Here is a 22,548-nt window from a genome sequence, read left to right as displayed (position 1 = left end):
ACAGAATGGGAGAAAATTTTTGCAATCTACTCATCTGACAAAGGGCTCATTTCCAGAATCTACAAAGAACTCAAACAAATATACAAGAAAAAAACAAACAACCCCATCCAAAAGTGGGGAAAGGATATGAACAGACATTTCTCAAAAGAAGACATTCATACAGCCAACAGACACATGAAAAAATGCTCATCATCACTGGCCATCAGAGAAATGCAAATCAAAACCACAATGAGATACCATCTCACACCAGTTAGAATGGCAATCATTAAAAAATCAGGAAACAATAGGTGTTGGAGAGGATGTGGAGAAATAGGAACACTTTTACACTGTTGGTGGGATTGTAAACTAGTTCAACCATTATGGAAAACAGTATGGCGATTCCTCAAGGATCTAGAACTAGATGTACCATATGACCCAGCCATCCCACTACTGGGTATATACCCAAAGGATTATAAATTATGCTACTACAAAGACACATGCACACGTATGTTTATTGCGGCACTATTCACAATAGCAAAGACTTGGAATCAACCCAAATGTCCATCTGTGACAGACTGGATTAAGAAAATGTGGCACATATACACCATGGAATACTATGCAGCCATAAAAAAGGATGAGTTTGCGTCCTTTGTAGGGACATGGATGCAGCTGGAAACCATCATTCTTAGCAAACTATCACAAGAAGAGAAAACCAAACACCGCATGTTCTCACTCATAGGTGGGAACTGAACAATGAGTCCAAGTGAGCTCGGTGTTGGGAACATCACACACTGGGGCCTATCATGGGGAGGGGGGAGGGGGGAGGGATTGCATTGGGGAGTTATACCTGATATAAATGATGAATTGATGGGTGCTGACGAGTTGATGGGTGCAGCACACCAACATGGCACATGTATACATATGTAACCTGCACGTTATGCACATGTACCCTAGAACTTAAAGTATAATAAAAAAAAAATAAAATAAAATAAAAAAATAAATAAATAAATAAATAAATAAATAAAATAATAATAATAATAAAACAATCACATTCTCTGAAAACACACAGATTACCATCTATCTCATGATTTTGTGGGAAAACAGACTGCAATTTCGGGAATGAAGCAAAATTCAAAGTGAGCCTAACATATACCTTTGGCAAGGAAACACAAAAAAACAAATGAGGTCATGTCAAAAGAATAAAGGAGTCAGCTTATAGGAGCTTCCACTGGCCAAATTTCAGACAATGTGAAGGTCAAAAAGAATAGTGGCTATTACTATTAGTAACACAGAAAATAAATAAAAATCCATGAGAGTAGAATGATTAAATGGGATATGGGGAAACATGTATTTACAAAACAAGGCCAGCTAATGTTAAAAGGAATGGCAGAATTAGAAAATAACCATTTTCAATCTGTGCAGCAGCAATGGAAAAAAAAAATCACTATTTGCAGCCCCTACTATAGTAACTGAATTAGACAAATATCATTCACGGTTGCTAAACCATTAGGTGATAGGTTGATGGGAAAAAGGATATTCAATCACTGCCAAAAGTATTACCCTACAGCTCACTTCTAATTGCAAAGAGGAAAATGTACCCTCATACATGGAGAGACCTTAAAGTTGGTCATCAACTTAACCAAGTGATCACATCACTACTAGCAGAGTAAGACAATCTGATATTTTGGTCCTCCTGTAATAACAGCATAAAATACATAAAATCACCTCTTAAATATTCTAGCTAAAAAACTGTGTATTCTTTATCTAAACAAAGCACAAGTAATTTCCAGATTATGGGAAATAAAGGGGTTAGAGAAGAACAAGTTAAATTATACCAAGAAGAAATAATCAGATAAATCCAATGGTGAGACATTCTGTAAGATTACTGGCCCAGACTCTTAAAAAAGTCATGGGGCTGGAGACAGGGGGTGGCTGGGGGAGAATACTGACTATTGATTATCTATAGTGCATGATATTATTGTTTGTTTATATTAGATTAACTACTGTTGATTTCCTTGTTATCACAATAATGATACTGTGATCAAGCAGGAGACTGACCTTATTCTTGGGAGATGACTTAAATATTTACGGTATAGTAAAAAGAAACATATACACAGCCGGGAGTGGTGGCTCACGCCTGTAATCCCAACACTTTGGGAGGCCAAGGCAGGCAGATCACAAGGTCAGGGGTTCGAGACCAGCCTGGCCAACATGGTGAAACCCCATCTCAACTAAAAATACAAAATTTAGCCAGGCATGGTGGCATGCGCCTGTAATCCCAGCTACTCCGAAAGCTGAGGCAGGAGAATTGCTTGAACCCAGGAGGCAGAGGTTGCAGTGAGCCTAAATGGCGCCACTGCATTCCAGCCTGGGCAACAGGGCAAGACTTCATCTCGGGGAGAAGTATATACACACACACACACATACCCTCATTAGTTCTCTTAAACAACTAGAGATGGAGCGTGTGTGTGTTATTTTTTCCGTTTTTTGAGACAGGGTCTCACTTTGTCACCCAGGCAGGAGTGCAGTGGCGCAATCACAGCTCACTGCATCCTCGACCTCTCAGGCTCAAGTGATCCTCCTACCTCAGCCTCCCAAGTAGCTAGGACTACAGGCATGCACCACCACAGCCAGCTAATTTTTGTATTTTCTGTAGAGACAGGGTTTCGCCATGTTGCTGAGGATTGTCGCAGACTCCTGGGTTCAGCCATCTGCCCACCTTGGCTTTCCAAAGTCCTCATTACAGTTTGGGATTACAACTGTGAGCCACCACACCCGCTGAGACGGAGCATATAAAACAAAATGTAACTTCCATCCAGTAAACACAGATGCTAACTGTATTATTCTTTCAATTTTTCTAAGTGCTTGAATACTTTCAAAATAAAAGAAGTATGAGAGAAGGGGAGCATTTAATTGTACATAATAAAACAGCAAAAACAAGTAGAGTAGAGGTTTGCAAAATCAAGAGGCCACTCAAAACACACACACACCCTTTTGCTAATGTATTTGTGGATACAACAATGAGAGTCAACCAGGAATACAGATACAGGCATGCTCAAAGGAAGCAAAGATCGAAAGCTTTCCTTAAGATACAGCAATGAGATCATGCAGACCATTACTCACTCTTCTTTAAAATGATCTTTAAATTTACAGTGAGTAACAAGTAAATAAAGATACCTCCCATATTTGGGTTTCCTAAAGTATGTTGTAACAGAAAAGATTGTTTCTTTACCTCAAGAGAAATAGTTTATAAACCACTTTCAACTAATAGCTGTTCAGCAAAAACCAAGAAGTATACAATGGTTACTAAAAAGAAACTTGTAAACATAAAATTACCATGAGCATTACTTTCGGATATATGAAAAATATGTCCTGGGGGTGCTCCCCCTTCATTATAAAAGGGGATGGAAAACCAACCAATAGTTCCTCTTTTACAAAAACCAATTATTTTCAAAGGAAGCACTAGGTCTATTCATTACACAACAGATCTACATGTTACATATATAATGGTTCATATACTATACAATGTAAATTATACTTTGTAATTTTTACCTTTTTTCAATAATCTAAAGCAGTTTTAAATATCTGTAATATTTCCAGCAGTGCTGATTTATACTAGGACTAATTATAATAACTGAAATGCATAACACTTTACAGCTTGCAAAATTCAGTCCATCAACTCGTTTAATGTTTACAACTAATCTGTGAGGTTAAACTGTAAATATTTTCACCCATGAATAGAACTAAATGGACTGAGGCACAGAAAGATTAAGTCCTGAGAGTAGTAAGAAGTACAACTGGCACTAAAAACTAAGCTTTCTACTACAGCCCACTAACAAATGTTATTGTACTTCTAACAGTATTATAAATAATAAATATAAAATAAGTCTCCTGCGCCATCCATTCCCTTCAGTGTCCATTTATTTCCAAAAGTAATCACTTCTAACCATTTATTTTTATATTTTTATTTAATCACCTAAAAACTTTTATAAAAAGTAAAACAATATCAAGTCTCTTCCTCATATGTAGTTAGTACATACATTTCGGTAGTTAAATTACAGACATCAAAATAAGGAAAGTTCCATTGGTGATGAATTAATCTTTCGCCACACAGACATGTACTGGTAGTGCTCATGAATCTTAAGAAACTTCTGTATCCATTAAACATACAAACACATTCAAAGAAAGAAGAGACAACAAAAAGGGGAAAAAGCAGAGGAGACAGAAAAGGTGGATTAAAAAAAAAAAGTAATGAACAAGAATTAAATGTGCCATCAACTAATTAAAGACAGATACATAAAGAATATCCTCATTAAGCACTCATGTGTACATACAGAGTTCTTGAAAATATCCTAGTAAAAATTTACTCCTAAAGCATATATGAAGAATAAAGTAGAGAACCACTAGTCTCAATAAAACATGGATTCTCAGTAACAGGTTTACTCTCTAATGAAGTAACTCAATTCAATGAATTAACAGTCAAACCTGCCGGGCGCGGTGGCTCAAGCCTGTAATCCCAGCACTTTGGGAGGCTGAGACGGGTGAATCACAAGGTCAGGAGATCGAGACCATCCTGGCTAATACAGTGAAACCCCGCCTCTACTAAAGAATACAAAAAACTAGCCGGGCGAGGTGGTGGGCGCCTGTAGTCCCAGCTACTCCGGAGGCTGAGGCAGGAGAATGGCGTAAACCCGGGAGGCAGAGCATGCAGTGAGCTGAGATCCGGCCATTGCACTCCAGCCCGGGCGACAGAGCGAGACTCCGTCTCAAAAAAAAAAAAACACAGTCAAACCTGCAAATACAACAATTATAGTAGTATAATTAAATAACACCTAATTAAATTGGATGGGGTCTCCCAACATTTTGATTATTTTTAAAAAGGCATCTCAAAGGGCATGAAACTCAAGAATTATTATTTCACTTTTGTTTGTGTTAAATTACAAAATTTACATAATGCCAAAGTAAGCACTTGTCTACATGGCATTTTTATCCACAAAATCTATTTTTAAAAGTTGGCTAGGAAAACTACTCATATAGTTGCTTTTTAATGGGGAGTGGGTGGGGGTGGAAGCTCTAATTTCTTCATAAAATAAAAACAGCTAGCTGGTATAACAGGCAGATAACAGGCAGATAAACCACACAAGTCTAATTCTTCTACACTAGGACACAAAAAAGACACATTCTTAGTTGTATTTTAACTTCCTCTTAAGAATATGTTTCTCAATAAAAAATAAGTCATACCCTCAATGTTCATAATAGAAATTTTTTAAACATGTTAAAGGAAAGCATAATCACATTATCAATTTTCTTTCTTTCTTTCTTTTTTTTTTTTTTTGAGACACAGTCTTACTGTGTCACCCAGGCTGGCTGGAGTACAGTAGTGCGACTTCGGCTCACTGCAACCTCCACTTCCCAGCTTCAAGTGACTCTCCTGCCTCAGCCTCCCTAGTAGCTGGGATTACAGGCACCCGCCACTGCGGCCGGCTAAGTATTTTGTATTTTTAGTAGACACGGGGTTTCACCATGTTGGCCAGGCTGGTCTTGAACTCCTGACCTCAGGTGATCCACTCGCCTCGGCCTCCCAAAGTGCTGGGATTACAGGCTTGAGCCACCACGCCTGGCCACATTATGAGTTTCGTATAATATAATGTGATTAATCCCAACTGCAAGATGGGCTAAAAAAAAATTTTTTTTTAATTAAGAGTTAAGAAAAGACTGAACTAAAAAGTGATAATAAAATCACTGACAATGATAAATTTACGAGGCCACTGAAGAAACTTAGAAATAAATGAGACAAATGCTTATGAGTTGTATATTAACCAGGGCCAACTCATTCATAAAATGTCCTGTTTCTGATTGCCATATCAAGGAAAACTAAACCAAAGAGAATACTGGTATTGCTAATACCCAAAATCATATTGAAATATTCATTGTATCCCAAGGCAATGGCAATTTTTCCCTGAATGTCTTAGTATAAACTTTAATTTTGCCATCTTGTATGCAATGTGCTTAATTTTAAGATGCATATAATAAAGAAAATTCATTCACTTACTTGTAGTCTTTTTCACTAAAGTTGTTTTGAGAGGGTTAGGGGAGGTCAAATCATTTCTCACTTCAGACTTACATTTTTTCTTTGAGCAGTTATTGACAAATACTTTTTTCACTTACCTATCAGCTTCTTTATCTTCAGGCAGCATGGGAGGCAAAGGTAACGGTGGTAATGTAGAGGTCACTAAAGCTACATGTTGCTCCTTCTCCTTGGCTCCTATGCTTGGTGTAAGTGGTTTGGTTTTCTCTTTAAGAGATACTGGTTCCTCCTTTGTAGCAGCAGATTTACTCTCTTTTCCAACTATGACTGCTTTCTTGGCGGCTTTATCTACAATCAAATTATTTTCCACCTTCGTTACCTGAAGAGGTGGCTTTGTTTTTGCTTTGTCATTTTTTAAAGTTCCACCACTTGAGGGAGAAGGTGCATGTTCAATTTTAATTTTCTTCACATCCTTCACATGGTTTGTTTGTGATGCACTGGCACTAGTTTCTGTGTTCCCCTTGGTAGGTGTAGAAGTGTTTGAAGCTTTTGCAGCTTTGGCAGCAGCCTCAGCAGCCTTAGTTGCTTCTGCAGCTTTCGCTGCTTCTGCGGCTCTTGCTGCCTCTGCCGCTCGTGCTTTTTTATTCTTGTTCAATTCAGCTGCCAGGCTACTCTTCAGAGTTAGTGTGCTAGGAGAAATACTAGAATGACGACTTCTGGATCTAGACAATCTGTGCCTGCTACGAGATCTTGAATGCCTAGATGAATATGGGCTTCTGCTTCGGGATTTGCCAGACCGTCTGGTGAGAAATAATTAAGATTTAGTCAGTAATTCAGAAAGGTTCAGTTTGGAATTTACAAAGACAGTGCTAACTCGAGTTTATGAAATAAAATAGAAATTTACTTAATTTCAAAGTTACATTTTCGAAGGAGTTCTGAAAAATAAAAATTTCTTTAAAGTAAAATATTATTTGGTGGTCATAGTTCTCTTCAACATGGATTGCCCCGATCTTGCTCTGGTCTACATATGTAAAAATGAGGAGGAAAAATGTGACAAGGCATCACTGCTGTCTCGGAAAAAAGAAGTAGGCAATAAGGCTACATCAATGGTAGTAGTAGCAGCAGGGTAAAATCTGACAAATCTTTTACCAGGAGACAGTTGCCACATCTCAAAAGTACCTTCCTCAACCGTAAGTTCAGAAACAAACAGTGCTCTGTCTATGTCAAGAGTGAAAAAGACAAGACTTACTACTGGGCAATAAATAGAGTCTCTTAGAGTTCGTTTCAGAAAGACAGTTTTAAGAAAATGTACAGCCAGGCGTGATGGCTCACGCCTGTAATCCTAGCACTTTGGGAGGCCAAGGTGGGCGGATCACGAGGTCAGGAGTTCGAGACAAGTCTGGCCAACATAGTGAATGAAACCCCATCTCTACTAATACTGCAAAAAGTAGGCCAGGCACAGTGGCTCAAGCCTGTAATCCCAGCACTTTGGGAGGCTGAGACGGGCAGATCACGAGGTCAGGAAATCGAGACCATCCTGGCTAACATGGTGAAACCCCGTCTCTACTAAAAAATACAAAAAACTAGCCGGGCGAGGTGGCGGGCGCCTGTAGTCCCAGCTACTCAGGAGGCTGAGGCAGGAGAATGGCGTAAACTCAGGAGGCGGAGCTTGCAATAAGCTGAGATCTGGCCACTGCACTCCAGCCTGGGCGACAGAGCAAGACTCCGTCTCAAAAAAAAAAAAAAAACTGCAAAAAGTAGCCCGGCATGGTGGCATGTGCCTGTAGTCCCAGCCACTCAGGAGGCTAAGACAGGAGAATTGCTTGAACCTGGGAGGCGGAGGGCAACAGAGCGAGACTCTGTCTCAAAAAAAAAAAAAAAAAAATTACATTCATACACATTAACTAAAATAGACACAAGCATAATCACTTTACTCACATAAACACACATATACAAGATAATATCTTACGAGCTACATAATTTCACACAGAAAATGCTACAAACTAAAAACCATCCAATCACTCTTAATCTGAGGCTCTGATACTTTCAAAATGAATGCGAGTAAAAGTTAATATACGTATCATTTAAGTCTTCAAAGTACTTGACAACGATTATTTTACCATAAGATTAAACATTTACTAGTTAAGTATTATTACTCCAATTTCTCAGAAGGGAAAAGAACAGAGAGGCAAAGTAAAAATAACTCCCACAAGGAACTATGCCACAAATAGTAGTATAGTCTGAACTAGAACTTAGGTTTTCAGGCTCCTTGCTCTATAAAACAATGACAAACTAAATCTTGGAAGCAACTTGATAATGAGGCCATTAACTTCTCAAAAATTATTGTAACACATATATTTAAAAATATAGTGGCAACCAAAGTTTCCACAAAACAAATTTAACACAGTACCAAGTGAAAGGAAGCTGAGCTTTTCAAATCCATGCATTACCAAGACTTTTAAAATATACTCACAAGACAAAGACACTATAATACTTTCACATTATCTCATTTAATGCCCACATCAACCCAGTAAAGTATGCATAGATAACATATAAGAAATTGGGTAAAATATTACATTACCTGAAGTCAACACCTGAACTCATTAGTAGTTGTGTTGCTTATTATCTTACTACAACTACTCTATCTCCCAATACCTTTCTGCTCTACTCTGTGACCAACGATGCTGACCCCAACAGATATGCCTTCTGGGTTCCTGGGCTGTCCTGCCACTGACAGAAGATAAGAAGGCGGAGAAAGGCTGGATTATTTCTTCCTACCTCCCTCCTCATGGCCACATTTTCTGGCAGAAGCTGCATCCCTCCACCACCATGGTTGCTGTGAGGCACCCTCTTCACAGCTCTCACGAGGCTCCAATAGCACAATATTTTTCCTGCCCCTTTGGGCTTCCCTGTTTCTAGTAAAAACATGCCTTATGGGTTCCCTTAATCCAGGGCATCTCTGCAGTCCCTGCATTAAAGTCTCTTATAACATCTGAGTTGGATTCTATTTTTGCCTAGAACTCAGGTCTTAAACTCAGCATTTTTTTTAACTCTAAAGTAGGCAGGTTAACACATTAACACACTGCCAAGGAGCTAGCTGGCAAGAATGTGGAGAAAAGGGAACCCTTGTATACTGCTGATGGGAATGTAAATTAGTAAAAACACTATGAAGTACAGTTTGGAGGTTCCTCAAAAAGCTAAAAATAGAACTAGCTATCTTACAATCCAGCAATCCCACTCCTAGGTACATACCCCAAAGAAAGGAAATCAATAATACTAAAGAGATACCTGCGCTCCCATGTTTATTGCAGCACTATTCATAATAGCCAAGATTTGGAAGTAACCTAAGTGTCCATCAACAGATGAATGGATAAATAAAATGTGGTACATATAAACAATGTAGTACTATTCAGCCATAAAAAGAAAATGAGATCCCATCACTTGCAACAGCATGGATGGAACTAGAGGTCTTCATGTTACATGAAATAAGTGAGGCACAGAAAGGCAAACTTTACATGTTCTCACTTATTTGTGGGAGCTAAAAATTAAAACAATTCAACTTATGGAGACAGAGAGTAGAAGGACGGTTACCAGAGGCTGGAAAGGGGGTGACATGGTGGAGGGTGGGGAGAGGGTTAAATGGGCACAAAAAATACAAAGAATGAAGGTGACCTACTACTTGTTAGCACAACAGGCTGACTATATTCATTTTTTTTTTCTTTTTTTTTTTAGTCAGAGTCTCAATCCAGCCCTGGCTGGAGTGCAGTGCTTCTGCGGCTCTTGCTGCCTCTGCCACTCGTGCTTTTTTATTCTTGTTCAATTCAGCTGCCAGGCTGATCTCGGCTCACTGCAGCCTTTGCCTCCTGCGTTCAAGCGATTCCCCTGCCTCAGCCTTCTGATAGCTGATATTACACGCATGCTCCCACCACGCTTGGCTAGTATTTGTATTTTTAGTAGAGACAAGGTTTCACCATGTTGGCCAGGCTGGTCTTGAACTCCTTACCTCAGGTGATCTGTCTGCCTTGGCCTCCCAAAGTGCTGGAATTACAGGCATGAACCACTACACCCAGCCAATAGTCAAAAATAATTTAACTGCACATTTACAAAAAAACTGTAAGAGAATAGTTGGATTGTTTGTAACACAAAGGATAAATGCTTCTAACACAAAGGATAAAAGGATGCCCCATTTACCCTGTGACTAATATGCATGCATGCCTGTATCAAAACATCTCGTGTAACCCATAAATATATACATCTACTATGTACCCACAAAATTTTAATTTTTATTTTGCAAAATTTTGTAATTCAAAAAAAAAAAGCAGAGATTTTTTGTTTTTGTTTTTGAAAAAGGTCTCACTGTCACCCAGGCTGGAGTGCACACACACTACCCATGGCTCACTGCAGCCTCGACTTCTTGGGCTCAAGCAATCCTCCACCTCAGCTTCCTAACAACAGGTATGCACCACCATGCCCAGCTAACTTTGTAGAGACAGGGTCTCACTTTGCTGCCCAAGCTGGTCTCAAACTCCTGGGCTCAAGGGATCCTCCTGCCTTGGCATCCCAAAGTGCTGGGATTACAGGCGTGAGCCACCATGCCCAGCCACTGAAAATTTCCATTCTTAGTTGACATTAATACAGTATGGAGGGAAGTGTTTAGAAACATTCTAATTCTAGGATAAAAACAAAATGATGATTAATTAGGTTTAGGATAAACTCAAACACAAATTCAACTTCTACCTCCTTCTTTCAAAAACAAGTATGTGCTGAGGATCAACTAGGGTTCAATATTGAGAAAGCATTTCATAAAAAAACCATACTTTAGTATCAGTAAGCTTAAAATTATATATAGAAATGAGAGGAAATGTTTGGCTAAATATGAAGTGATTGTAAGTTGGTTGTGAAATAATGTGGTTAACTTTAATATAGGAACCAAGTGTCATAACATGAAATACTCAGCCACATTTTTAATTTCCTCTCCCTTCAGATTTTGTTGGAGTTCCAAACAAGTCTGATATACATCATGTTTCTATTCCCTGATCACATACTGATGAGTAGCAGAAAGCTAAACAGCAGAAGAAAGCAAAGAGACTGTCATCTCATCAAAGGTAACAGCATAGAAGGTTTGGAAAGCAAACCTTTTTTTCTTAAGTCAAACTTTTCCTACACTGGCAAGATTCCGGTCATCAGTTTCATTCAGACACATAAACTATATTTAATTGAGATTTATAATCAGTGAATCTTATCTAAGAGATACAAAGATAACAGGTAAAATCCCAACACAATTCATTCTTCTGAACTATTAATCTCTTTTAGACAGAATCTGAATAACAGAGGTATCAATAAAGACTCAGAAAACTTTTGTCCTATAAAAAGATATTTTGGGGCTGGGCATGGTGGCTCACGCCTGTAATACCAGCACTTTGGGAGGCCGAGGCGGGTAGATCTCGAGGTCAGGAGATCGAGACCATCCTGGCTAACGCAGTGAAATCCCGTCTCTACTAAAAAAAAAGAAAAAAAATATATATATATATATATTAACCGGGCATAGTGGTAGTGGCAGGCGCCTGTGGTCCCAGCTACTCAGGAGGCTGAGGCAGGACAATGGCATGAACCCGGGAGGTGGAGCTTGCAGTGTGCCGAGATTGGGCCACTTCACTCCAGGTTGGGTGATGAAGCGAGACTCCGTCTCAAAAAAAAAAAAAAAAAGGTATTTTGGAGGCAACTTTTTATAGTATTTGATCACTATACCAACTAAATTCTTTCACATACAACTTCTGCTCCTCTCCAATTCTTATTTATCTACAAAAGTTCCTTCCTTAAACTTTTTATTTCATGTCTTAGTAAATTTCCATTCTCTCAGATATTGTGATTTGCTAATAAATTCCAATAATATATTTACTGTTTATAACAAACATGGTTTGGGAACCTAAAACTAAAACAAATTTAAGTTTAGGCCATTTTTACTAATGATTAACATTTCAGCCATAAAAAGTTATGAGAATAAGAGAGAAGTGCATCTTTAATTAAAACTGTATAATGAATTACGGCATGATAATGTTTTACTAAAAGAATTGAAATGGAGGTAGGTAGCAGGTCCAACCTCCTTGTTTAATAGATAATTTTTTTTTTTTTAAAGACAGGGTCTCTCACTTTTTCACACAGGCTGGAGTGTAGTGGCGCAAACAAGGCTCACTGCAGCCTTGACCTCTCAAGGTCAAGTGATCCTCCCACCTCCGCCCTGCAAGTAGCTGGCACTACAGGCGCGCACCACCACACCCAACTAATTTCTGTATGTTTTGTAGGGATAGGGGTTTCGCCATATTGTCCAGGTTGATCTCTAACTCCCGGACTCAAGTGATCTGTCCACCTTGGCCTAGGGTTACAGGCATGAGCCACTGTGCCCAGCCAAGATTTTCCTAAAAATGTTTTCCTAATATTCCTATATTGTTGTAGAAATTAATGAATACATATTACCTGTTTCTTGCTTTTGATGTTTTTAAGAGGCTACAGGACTTCTTTAAGAAGAGAACTTTCTATGTTTCTAACAGGTTTTCCCAAACACACACAACACAAAGTAGTACCAGAATAAAAACCCAGTATCCTGAAACCCAACTGGCTAGTGCTCGTTGTTAGACTACTTAGTGCTCCTTGGAGAGAGAGGATTGTTTAGTGTTCACTTGACTATTACCTCACAGTCTCTCCAGGAGTCTAGGTCTTCTAAAAATTGTTTCTTATTAGCAAATACCACGTCCTACAAATTTTACTAAAATACTGATAATATCCAGTCCTCCACTGTTGAAAATAACACAGAGCAGCGTCACTTAATGGAACTCTCTGGATGACAGAAATGTTCTATACATAGGATGTCCAATACAGTAGCTGCGATCCACAACATCTTTGAGGCTAATGTTTCCACTCTGCTTATTTCTCATGCTAATAGCAGCTGTGTCTATTTCAAATACTTATTAACCCCCCCAAAAAAAGGTATGAATATGACTCCCAAACTGAAAAGCACTGAAGTGATGTTCCTATGTATTTTGTCATGTAATATCATTGTAACAGCCCTACTAACTATATGTAACAGCACTGTGGTAGCCTCTTAAATTCATCTCCTTGTTTTAAATTTTCTTCCACTCTATCTAATCTATATTACTAGACTCAAAATACTATTCTCACCAGTTCCTAAAATTATGACATGCAAAGCAAATACACGTTCCTCTAACATCTACTCCTTACCATTCTCTATTTTTAATTTCACTACTCTCCACTCATTTACCCAGGCTAGAAATCTAGTTTCCTGGTTCCCATACCACAACCCCTTAATTGTCTCATTTTACTGACTCTAACTCTATACTATTCCCTTATATCCATACCCTCTGAATGTTTCTGATCATTGCTGTAACAGAAAACTCCATAAAATTAGCAGTTTAGAACAACACAAATTTATTATCTTGCAGTTCTGCAAGTCAGAAGTCCAAAATCAGTCTCAGTGAACTAAAAATCAACATGTCACCACAGCTTTCTTCCTTCTGGAGTCTCTTGGGAAAATGTTCCCTTGCCTTTTTCAGCTTCCACAGGCTGTCTACATTCCTCGGCCCTCTACTTTCACTATGGCATTTCCTCTCTCCTATTCCTGTCATCACGTTGAGTTCTCTGACTAGACCCCACAGCCTCTCTTTTATAAGAATCCTTGTGATTACACAGGACCCATCCAGATAACCCAGAATAACCCCTCCATATCGAGATACTTAATTTAATCATATCTACAAAGTTTCTCTTAAAATGTAAGGTTTAACAGTCACAGATTGCAAAGATTAGGGCATGGCACTTGGAGGGGGTGTGGTATTGGGTGTTATTTGGCCTACCACATCCTCCTCTTCCATTCTAGAGGACACTGTTCTACTTTAGGCCTCATTACCACTTCCCTAGGCTACCATATCATCTTAAAAAAATAAGCAATTTCTCTTGGCCAAGTGCAGTGGCTCACACCTGTAACCCCAGCACTTTGGGAGGCCAAGATGGGCGGATTACCTGAGGTCAGAAGTTCGAGACCAACCTGACTAACATGGAGAAACCCGGTCTCTACTAAAAACACAAAATTAGCTGGGTGTGGTGGCGCATGCCTGTAATCCCAGCTACTTGGGAGGCTGAGGCAGGAGAATCGCTTGAACCCAGGAGGCAGAGGTTGTGGTGAACCAAGATCATGCCATTGCACTCCAGCCTGGGCAACAAGAGCAAAAACTCCATCTTAAAAAAAAAAAAGAAAGAAAGAAAGAAAAAAATCTCTTTATTACTAGTCTCTCTCTGCTCCAATTATTTCTACAGACACCATAACCAAACTAATCCTCACTGTTCAGTGATTATTACACGTCCCAAATTCACTCATTTTCCTCCTCTTAGTAGCTATCCCAAACCTTCACAACTTTCATCAAGCTCACACAATCCCAGTCTTCTCATAACATAGCTTTACTTATTGTTTCACAAAAAAAACCACAAAGACTACCAGACATGTCTCTTGCCTGCAAATTTAATCTGTATTTCTTGTGCCTTCATCCACCGTACATTCCACCTCAATTAAGAGAGGAGGTGTTCCTCTTTCTATCTAAGGCTAACTCCCCTATAATGAATCAATCTCATACTCTCTAGAGCCTTACTTCTTAGAGTGTAGTCCATAGACAGGCAGCATCAGCACCAATTGCAAGCTTGTCAGAGATGCTGTGTCTCAGACTCCAGCCCACAATTTAATGGGTATCTTTAACAAGATACCCATTAAAGTTTGAGATGCACTATACTAGGCTACTCTATGACTATGGTTGGCTTATTCTATTAATTGTGACGTTAACCTTTGCTGTTCATTTGTTAATTCCCCTGAAGGAATAAATTACTCAAATCTCTAAGATCTTTAAAAACAGACAAGAAAATAAAACAAAAAAAAAAAAAAGAGAAAATGATGGCATATTGATATTATCTTTATCTCTCCTTCCAGTTATGACCAAAATCTCATTTGTCCTTTCAATGCTCAAACCACCACAATCTGGCTTATACACACATCCTCTCTGCAACCGGTCACCTCTGAGGCGACCAGAAAAAAGAAAAAAAAGAAAAAGAAAAAAACATCACTATGATAATGTCGGCTACAACCTATTTGGAGCACTTCCTAGCTATTTCTACTACCTTTCGTTTTCATGATTTTCTTACTTCTATGGCTGTTTCTGCTCCTTGAGGTTTTTCTTCCTTCCTATACTCATTCTCCCACATGTTTAATTTATGCTATGTGTGGCTTAAATGATTACCTAAACATTGTCAATTTGTCCCCCCTCACCCCAGGAAATCATCCTCTCTACTTCCAACTCTCTGACACGTATCTTCAACACAATATGGCTAAAACCATTAAGCTTCCTCTTCAAATCCACCCTCTTTCTCCTTAAATATACCCTATTCTCAGGCAGTGGCACCCTCTAAAACAGCAGAAACCCGGAAATTACTCTACATTCCACATGATCCCTTTTATCTCTTCTCAGATCTATTTGGTTTCCAAGCTCCACCAGTTCTACATCTCAAGCATGTCTCCAGTTTTCCATGTTCATTATCCCCATAGCTACTATTCCACCTTAGGTACTACATAATCACACACTTGGCCCAGTGCAAGTCTCCTTACCAGGTTCCCACCTCCAGTCTCCACCCTTTCCAATTAACTCTGCACCTGAATAATCTTTCAGTTACCCCAAAACCTTCAGCCTTGCTTGACTTGTATATAAAGTCCTTGTCCAGCCATCACAAAATACAGGAAGTGTCAGGCCTAGAATGTTTCTCTAATATTTCTCTCTTCACCTCCTTTATGTAGGAAACAAAAGGATACTTCATATTCTCAGCACAATGTTTACCACCTTTATAAAGCCCTCTCTTATCTCTCTTATTATGCCAGTCAGTTAGAGGTGGTACTTGTCCTATGATCCCATCACAACTTTGTTTATATCTCGGAATAAAAATAATGAGATAATCTATCTTCCCCAACTAAACTGAGATATTCTATCTTCAAGCCTTGACTTCTATCATAAACCTGGCAGTGGTAGATGCTCAATAAATATTTACACAATTAAAGACACTACTGATAGTATTCCTATTGAAAAGAAGGCACAGCAGCCTAGAATCAAGGTACTGCATAATTTGTCTGGTCCTAACCTACCTTTGCTTATCAAGTACTAAATTTGCTCAGTACTTCCACGCCTTTACACTCCCACATACCGGCCTAGGGAGAGTATCATCTTGCCCTCCATCTTATATTCAAGGCTTATCCATCTCTCAAGCACTAGCATAAAAGTGCTTCCTTCCTCACAAAACCTTGTGAAGAAAGAAGCCAAATCCGAGCAATAAGCAGGCTCTCCATTCTTTGAACTCCCATAGCATTTTATCTGTACCCTTCTTATGATCTCTCACTCTTAAGTTCATATTTTAGATATCAACCTCACATTGTCTATTAAACTGCACCCTCCTTGAGAAGTCTAATTCATTGTTGTATCACTCCACAGCCCCTAGCATAGTACCACACAGGTAAGAGTCTTTCACTGAATAAAACAAATATCATACAACAGTCCCCTCATCCGCAATTTCACTTTCCATGGTTTCTTGTATGCAAGGTACAGTATAATAAGATATGCTGAGAGAGACCCCACATTCCCATAACTTTTATTTCAGCGTAGTTATAATTGTTCTATTTTATTATTGTTGTTAATCTCTTACTGTGCCTAATTTATAAATTAAACTTTATCACAGGTACGTATGTATAGAAAAAAACATAGTATGTTTAGAGTGGAGTACTATTTTGGTGGTTTCAGGCAATCACTGCAAATACTGGAATATATGCCCCATGGAAAACTGGGGACATGACTATATACCACACTAACCCTCACAGGTTCACATTTATAAGCATTTTTCATTTGCTTTGCTCCTCGTGTGCAACCAAGGTATAGAGAAAGCAGATGGGGGAACTAAGAAGAGGCAGAGTCAATATTCAAACCCAAGTCTTCATTTCAAAGCCAGGCACTATTTATTGCTACCACACTACCTCTTTCTCCTCCATTTGTTTAATTCGTGTGTGTGTGTGACGGAGTCTCACTCTGTTGCCCAGGCTGGAGTGCAATGGCATGATCTTGGCTCACGGCAACCTCCGCCTCCCAGGTTCAAGCAATTCTCCTGCCTCAGCCTCCCAAGTAGCTGGGATTACAGGCACCCGCCACTACACCCAGTTAATTTCTGTATTTTTAGTAGAGACAGGGTTTCACCAGGTTAGGCTAGTCTCAAACTCCTGACCTCAGGTGATCCGCCCATCTTGGCCTCCCAAAGTGCTGGGATTACAGGTGTGAGCCACAATGCCCAGCCTGTTTAACTCTTATCGATCTTTCATGGGTCAAGCTGAAGTCTCATCTCTATCACTTCCCCATTTGCTGAAATCATCCAGTACTTGTTACAGGTTGGCTTGTATTTTATGTCTTTGTCTTTTAAAAACATAAATTGGATTATACCATGTCCTTGCTTAAAACTCTGCAATGGCTTCCAACTGCATTTAAAATAAAAATAAAACTCTGTGTTGTGACTCACAAAGTCTAAACCACCTTCCATCTTTATTACACCCTTCTTTATTTACTAGACTCCAGCCACGCTGGTCTCCTTTCTGCTTTTGCAGAAGGTCAAGCTTCTTCCTGACTTGATGCCTAAGCATACATTATTTTCTTTTCCTGGGATGCTTAGATCATCACATGGCTGACTCTTTCTCATAATTTCAACATTAATGCATACATTACTCATTATAAAACACTGTTCAAATGTTTGTGTACACACAGTATATGAGAAACCAATGTGGCAATCATTACACACATACTACAAAATAGGAGATTTCCTTTTTTCATGGACCCTAGAATAGTAATGAATATTTATATTAATATATGCTCATGTATAGGGGTCAAACAAGGTATTTGAGGGTTTTGGTTTTTTTTTTTTTTTTTTTTTCGCTTTGAGACAGGGTCTCACTCTGTGGCCCAAGCTGGAGTGCAGTGGTGCAATGTTGGTTCACTGCAGCCTCAACCTCCCGGGCTCAAGCGATTCTCCTGCCTCAGCCCCTCAAGTAGCTGGGACTACAGGTGCACACCACCAGGCCTGGCTAATTTTTGTATTTTCTGTAGAGACAAGTTTGTGCCATGTTGCCCAGGCTAGTCTCAAACTCCTGGGGTTCCAGTGACCCTCCTGCCTCGGCCTCCCAAAGTGCTGGGATAGCAGGTGTGAGCCACCATGCCCAACCCAGAAATTTTTTACACCAAAACTTAGACTTTGAGGCAAACAAAGTCTTTTTTCTTTTTCTGACTTCTGCAATGACTTGGAATCAAAGTCATTATTTTTTATTAAAAAATAAAGCTAGGCATTTAAGACAAATCTGCAACTAAGTACTTTGCAAAGAAAGACTAAATGAGGAACAAGACAAGAAAGTCCCTTCTTGTCCCTTCTGCTCGACATTGTATTTGAGATTGTAGCCATTGTAATTGGTCAAGGATAAGAAATAAAAGGAATCCAGGCTGGGCACTGTGGCTCACACCTGTAATTCCAGTACTTTGGGAGGCCAAGGTGAGCAGATCACCTGAGGTCAGGAGTTTGAGACCAGCTTGGCCAACATGGCAAAACCCTGTTTCTACCAAAAATACAAAAATTAGCCAGGCGTGGTGGCACTCACCTGTAATCCTAGCCACATGAGAGGCAGAGTTGCAGAAAGCCAAGACCACGCCACTGTACTCCAGCCTGGGCGACAGAGCAAGACTTCATCTCAAAAAAGAAAGAAAAAAGAAAACAATCCCATTGCAATAGCCTTTAAAAGGCTGAAATACCTAAAAATTTAATTTAAAAAGTGCAAGGCTTATACCCTGAAAACTACAAAACACACTAAAAAATATTAAAGAAAATCTAAATAAAAGGAAAGTCATCCCATGTTCACATATTAGATGACTTAAATTGTTAAAAGGTAATACTCCGTGGCCAGGCGCGCTGGTTCATGCCTGTAATCCCAACACCTAGGGAGACCAAGGCAGGAGGAGTGCTTAAGCCCAAGAGTTCAAGACCACCCTGAGCAACATAGTGAAACCCTGTCTCAAAAAGAAAAAAAAAAAAAAAAAAATTAACAATACTCCCCAAATTAATCTAAAAAGTCAACGTGTTGCAGTTTTGTAGTAATGAAACAAAAAATTGTTTAAATCAATGTACTTCACATCAAAATCCTAGCTTCTTTTTTGAACTGGCAAGCTGATTCTAAAATTCATTTGAAAATGCCAAGAAGCCAAACAGTCAAAACAATCTTTAAAAAGACCTAAGTTGGAAGATTCACACTTCCTGATTTCAGAAATTACTGCAAAATTAGAGTAAGCAAGACTGTGTGGCACTGGCATACAGACAGATACATAAATCAATGGAATATAATTCAGAGTACATAAATAAATCCTAATATTTGTGATCAGTTGATTTTCAACAAGGGTGCTAAGACAATTCAATGGAAAAAGAATACTCTTTTCAACAAATGGTGCTGGGACAACTGTATATCCACACACAAAAGAATGAAGCCAGACCTCTTCCTTTCACCATGCAAGAAACTAACTGAAAATGGATCAAAGTAGGAGCTAAAACGATAAAATTTTTAGAGGAAAATGCAGAAAATCTTTGTGAACATAGATTAGGCAAAGCCTTCTTAGATTTGATACCAAAAACACAAGCAATAAATAATAAATTAGACTTCATCAAAATGAAATACTTCTGTGCTTTAATAGACACCATCAACAAAGCGATAGAGAAATTATTTGTAAATAATGTATCTGATAAAGGACTTACATCCAGAATAGACAGTATACAAAACTCTTAAGACCCTATAACAAGACAACAGCCCAATTTAAAAATGGGCAAAGAAGGCCGGGCATGGTGTCTCATGCCCGTAATCCCAGCACTTTGGGAGGCCAAGGTGGGACGACTGTTTGAGCTTGAGTTTGAGACCAGACTGGGCAGCATGGCAAAACCTCATCTATACAAAAATACAAAAACATTAGCCGGGTGTGGTGGTGTGCACCTGTGGTCCCAGCTCCTCAGGAGGCTAAGATAGGGAAATCATTTGAGCCCCAGCAATGGAGGCTGCAGCGAGCCAAGATTGTGCCATTGCACTCCAGCCTGGGCAACAGAGTGAGACCCTGTCTCAAAAAACAGGGGTGGGTGGGTGGGGGTGGGCAAGAGATTCATGTAGACATTTCTCAAAAAAAGATTCTGGCCATTTCTCAAATGGTCAAAAACACATGAAAAGATGCTCAACTTTATTTGTCATTAGAGAAATGCAAATCCAAACCAAAATGTGATCCCACTGCAAATACCAAGATGGCTACAATCAAAAAGACAACTTTTGTTGAGGATGTGAAGAAACTGGAACCCTCATATGTTGCTGATATGAATATAAAAATGATGCAACTATTTTAAAAAAGTTTGACAGCTCTTTAAAATCTTAAACATAAAATTATCATATGACCCAGCAATTCTACTCCTAGGTATACGTTCAAGAGAAAAACAAATGCTCATGCAAAAACGTGTACACAAATGTTCATAGCAGCATTAAAAAAAATGGCCAAAAAGTTAACCCAAATGTCCATGACTAATGATAAAGTGTGGCATAACTGTACAATGGGATATTTGACCATTTAAAGGAATATTGATCCACACTACAACATAGATAAACCTTGAAAACATTATGTTTTAGTGAAAGAATCCAGCCGCAAAATACGATACTTTATATGATTCCAGTGAAATGAAATGTCCAGGATAGGTAAATCTATAAAGACAGAAAGAAATCACCAACCGTTGGTCGTCAAGACTGTGGGATGTGGGAATGGGGAGTGACTGCTAATAGTCATGGAGTTTCTCTCTGGAGTGACTGAAATATTCTCAAATTAGTGGTGACGGTTACACAATGCTATGAAGAGACTAAAGACTAATAAATTGTAGTTTAAAACAGTAACTGTACAGTATGTGAAATATATTTCAATAAACATGTTATTTTTAAAACCAGAAAAGATAACATAAAAATGAAACGTTTTGTGTTTATTCTAAAAGTATACTTCCTTTATGGTCCTTATGCCATATTAAAAGTAACGACAACAACAACAAAAAGACGCGTGGCTGACTTTTTGCAAATGTGCTCAAGCAAACATGTTCTAGTCCACTGAGCACAAATTCTGTGTTTGTCTTCATGTTTTCCTGAACCATGCCTTGAGATGTATTTTCGAAGACGGAAAAAGAAAAGCAGGTGAGAAGAGTAGAAGGGAGCTCGGTACTTAATATGCACAAAGGCACATACTTTGATAGTCTCTCTCCAGCCATCAAGAATTTGTTCATAGTGTATTACTAGACCTTGTTAATATCAACAGAATTTTTTTTAACCCTGTGAGGCTGGACCTTTGTGGGGGTTTTTTTGTTGTTGTTGTTGTTGTTTTGAGATGGAGTCTTGCTCTGTCGCCCAGCTAGAATGCAGTGGTACAATCTCGGCTCACTGCAAGCTCCACCTCCCAGGTTCAAGTGATTCTCCTGCCTCAGCCTCCCCAGTAGCCGGGATTACAGGCATGTACCACCACACCCAACGAATGTTTGTATTTTTATTAAAGATAGAGTTCCACCATATTGGCCAGGCTGGTCTCGAACTCCTGACCTCGTGATTCACCTGCCTCAGTCTCCCAAAGTGCTGAGATTACAGGTGTGAGCCACCGTGCCCAGCCTGAACGTCTTTTTTTAATCCAAAGCAATTTAAGCTGAAGAAATAGTTTGTTAGAAAATACAAGGTTTTTGTTTTGTTTTGTTTATTTTAGAGATAGAGTCTTAGTCTGTTGCCCAGGCTGGAGTGTAGTAGCGAGATCTTGGCTCACTGCAACCTCCGCCTCCTGAGTTCAAGCAATTCCCCTACTTCAGCCTTCCAAGTAGCTGCAATTACAGGTGCACACCACCACACCCAACCAGTTTTTGTATCTTTAGTAGAGAGGGGGTTTTGCCATGTTGGCCAGGCTAGTCTCAAACTCCTGGCCTCAGGTGATCTGCCTGCCCTGGCCTCCCAAACTGCTGGGATTAGAGGCATGAGTCACCACACACAGCCCTAGAAAATACAATTTTAAAACAAGACAGGCAATTTAATCTCACTTGCTAAGTACCTACTATCATATGCTGTATTAGGTGCTTAAGAACCACAAATATTTAAAAAATCACAGGACTTGAAATCCAATGGCTGAAACAAAACCAAAATATTATAGAAATTTATCAGCCAGAAATATAACAAGTAAAATATTAAGGAAAAAAATTTCAGTTTAGGATTCCATACCCAGTAAAACTCTCTCTCAAAATGGAGAGTTTATCAGACATACAAAAAGCAGACCTACATTATAAAAAATGTTCAAAGTCATTCCTCCAGCCAGAGGAAAATGATACTACATGGAAAGTTGGATCTGTAAAAAGGAAAAGCACTTGAAAAGGTAAATATTTGAGTA

At 39.1% G+C, this 22,548-nt stretch overlaps 1 protein-coding gene across 3 annotated transcripts in view; it reads right to left on the bottom strand.

Annotated features, from left to right (window-relative positions):
* CDK13 (cyclin dependent kinase 13) overlaps nt 1–22,548 on the bottom strand; it is a 140,715-nt gene that overhangs the window by 103,118 nt on the left and 15,049 nt on the right. For all 3 annotated transcript variants that reach the window (XM_023226503.1, XM_023226502.1, XM_023226501.2), the window contains exon 2: nt 6,148–6,807. In XM_023226503.1, the coding sequence (XP_023082271.1) occupies nt 6,148–6,807 (660 nt within the window). The remainder of the gene's footprint in view (nt 1–6,147; nt 6,808–22,548) is intronic.

The sequence above is a fragment of the Piliocolobus tephrosceles genome, chromosome 8 (assembly GCF_002776525.5).
Source record: "Piliocolobus tephrosceles isolate RC106 chromosome 8, ASM277652v3, whole genome shotgun sequence".
Lineage (NCBI taxonomy): Eukaryota > Metazoa > Chordata > Mammalia > Primates > Cercopithecidae > Piliocolobus > Piliocolobus tephrosceles.
Note: the sequence above shows the minus strand (reverse complement) of the source record. Positions and strands in the feature narration are given on the sequence as shown.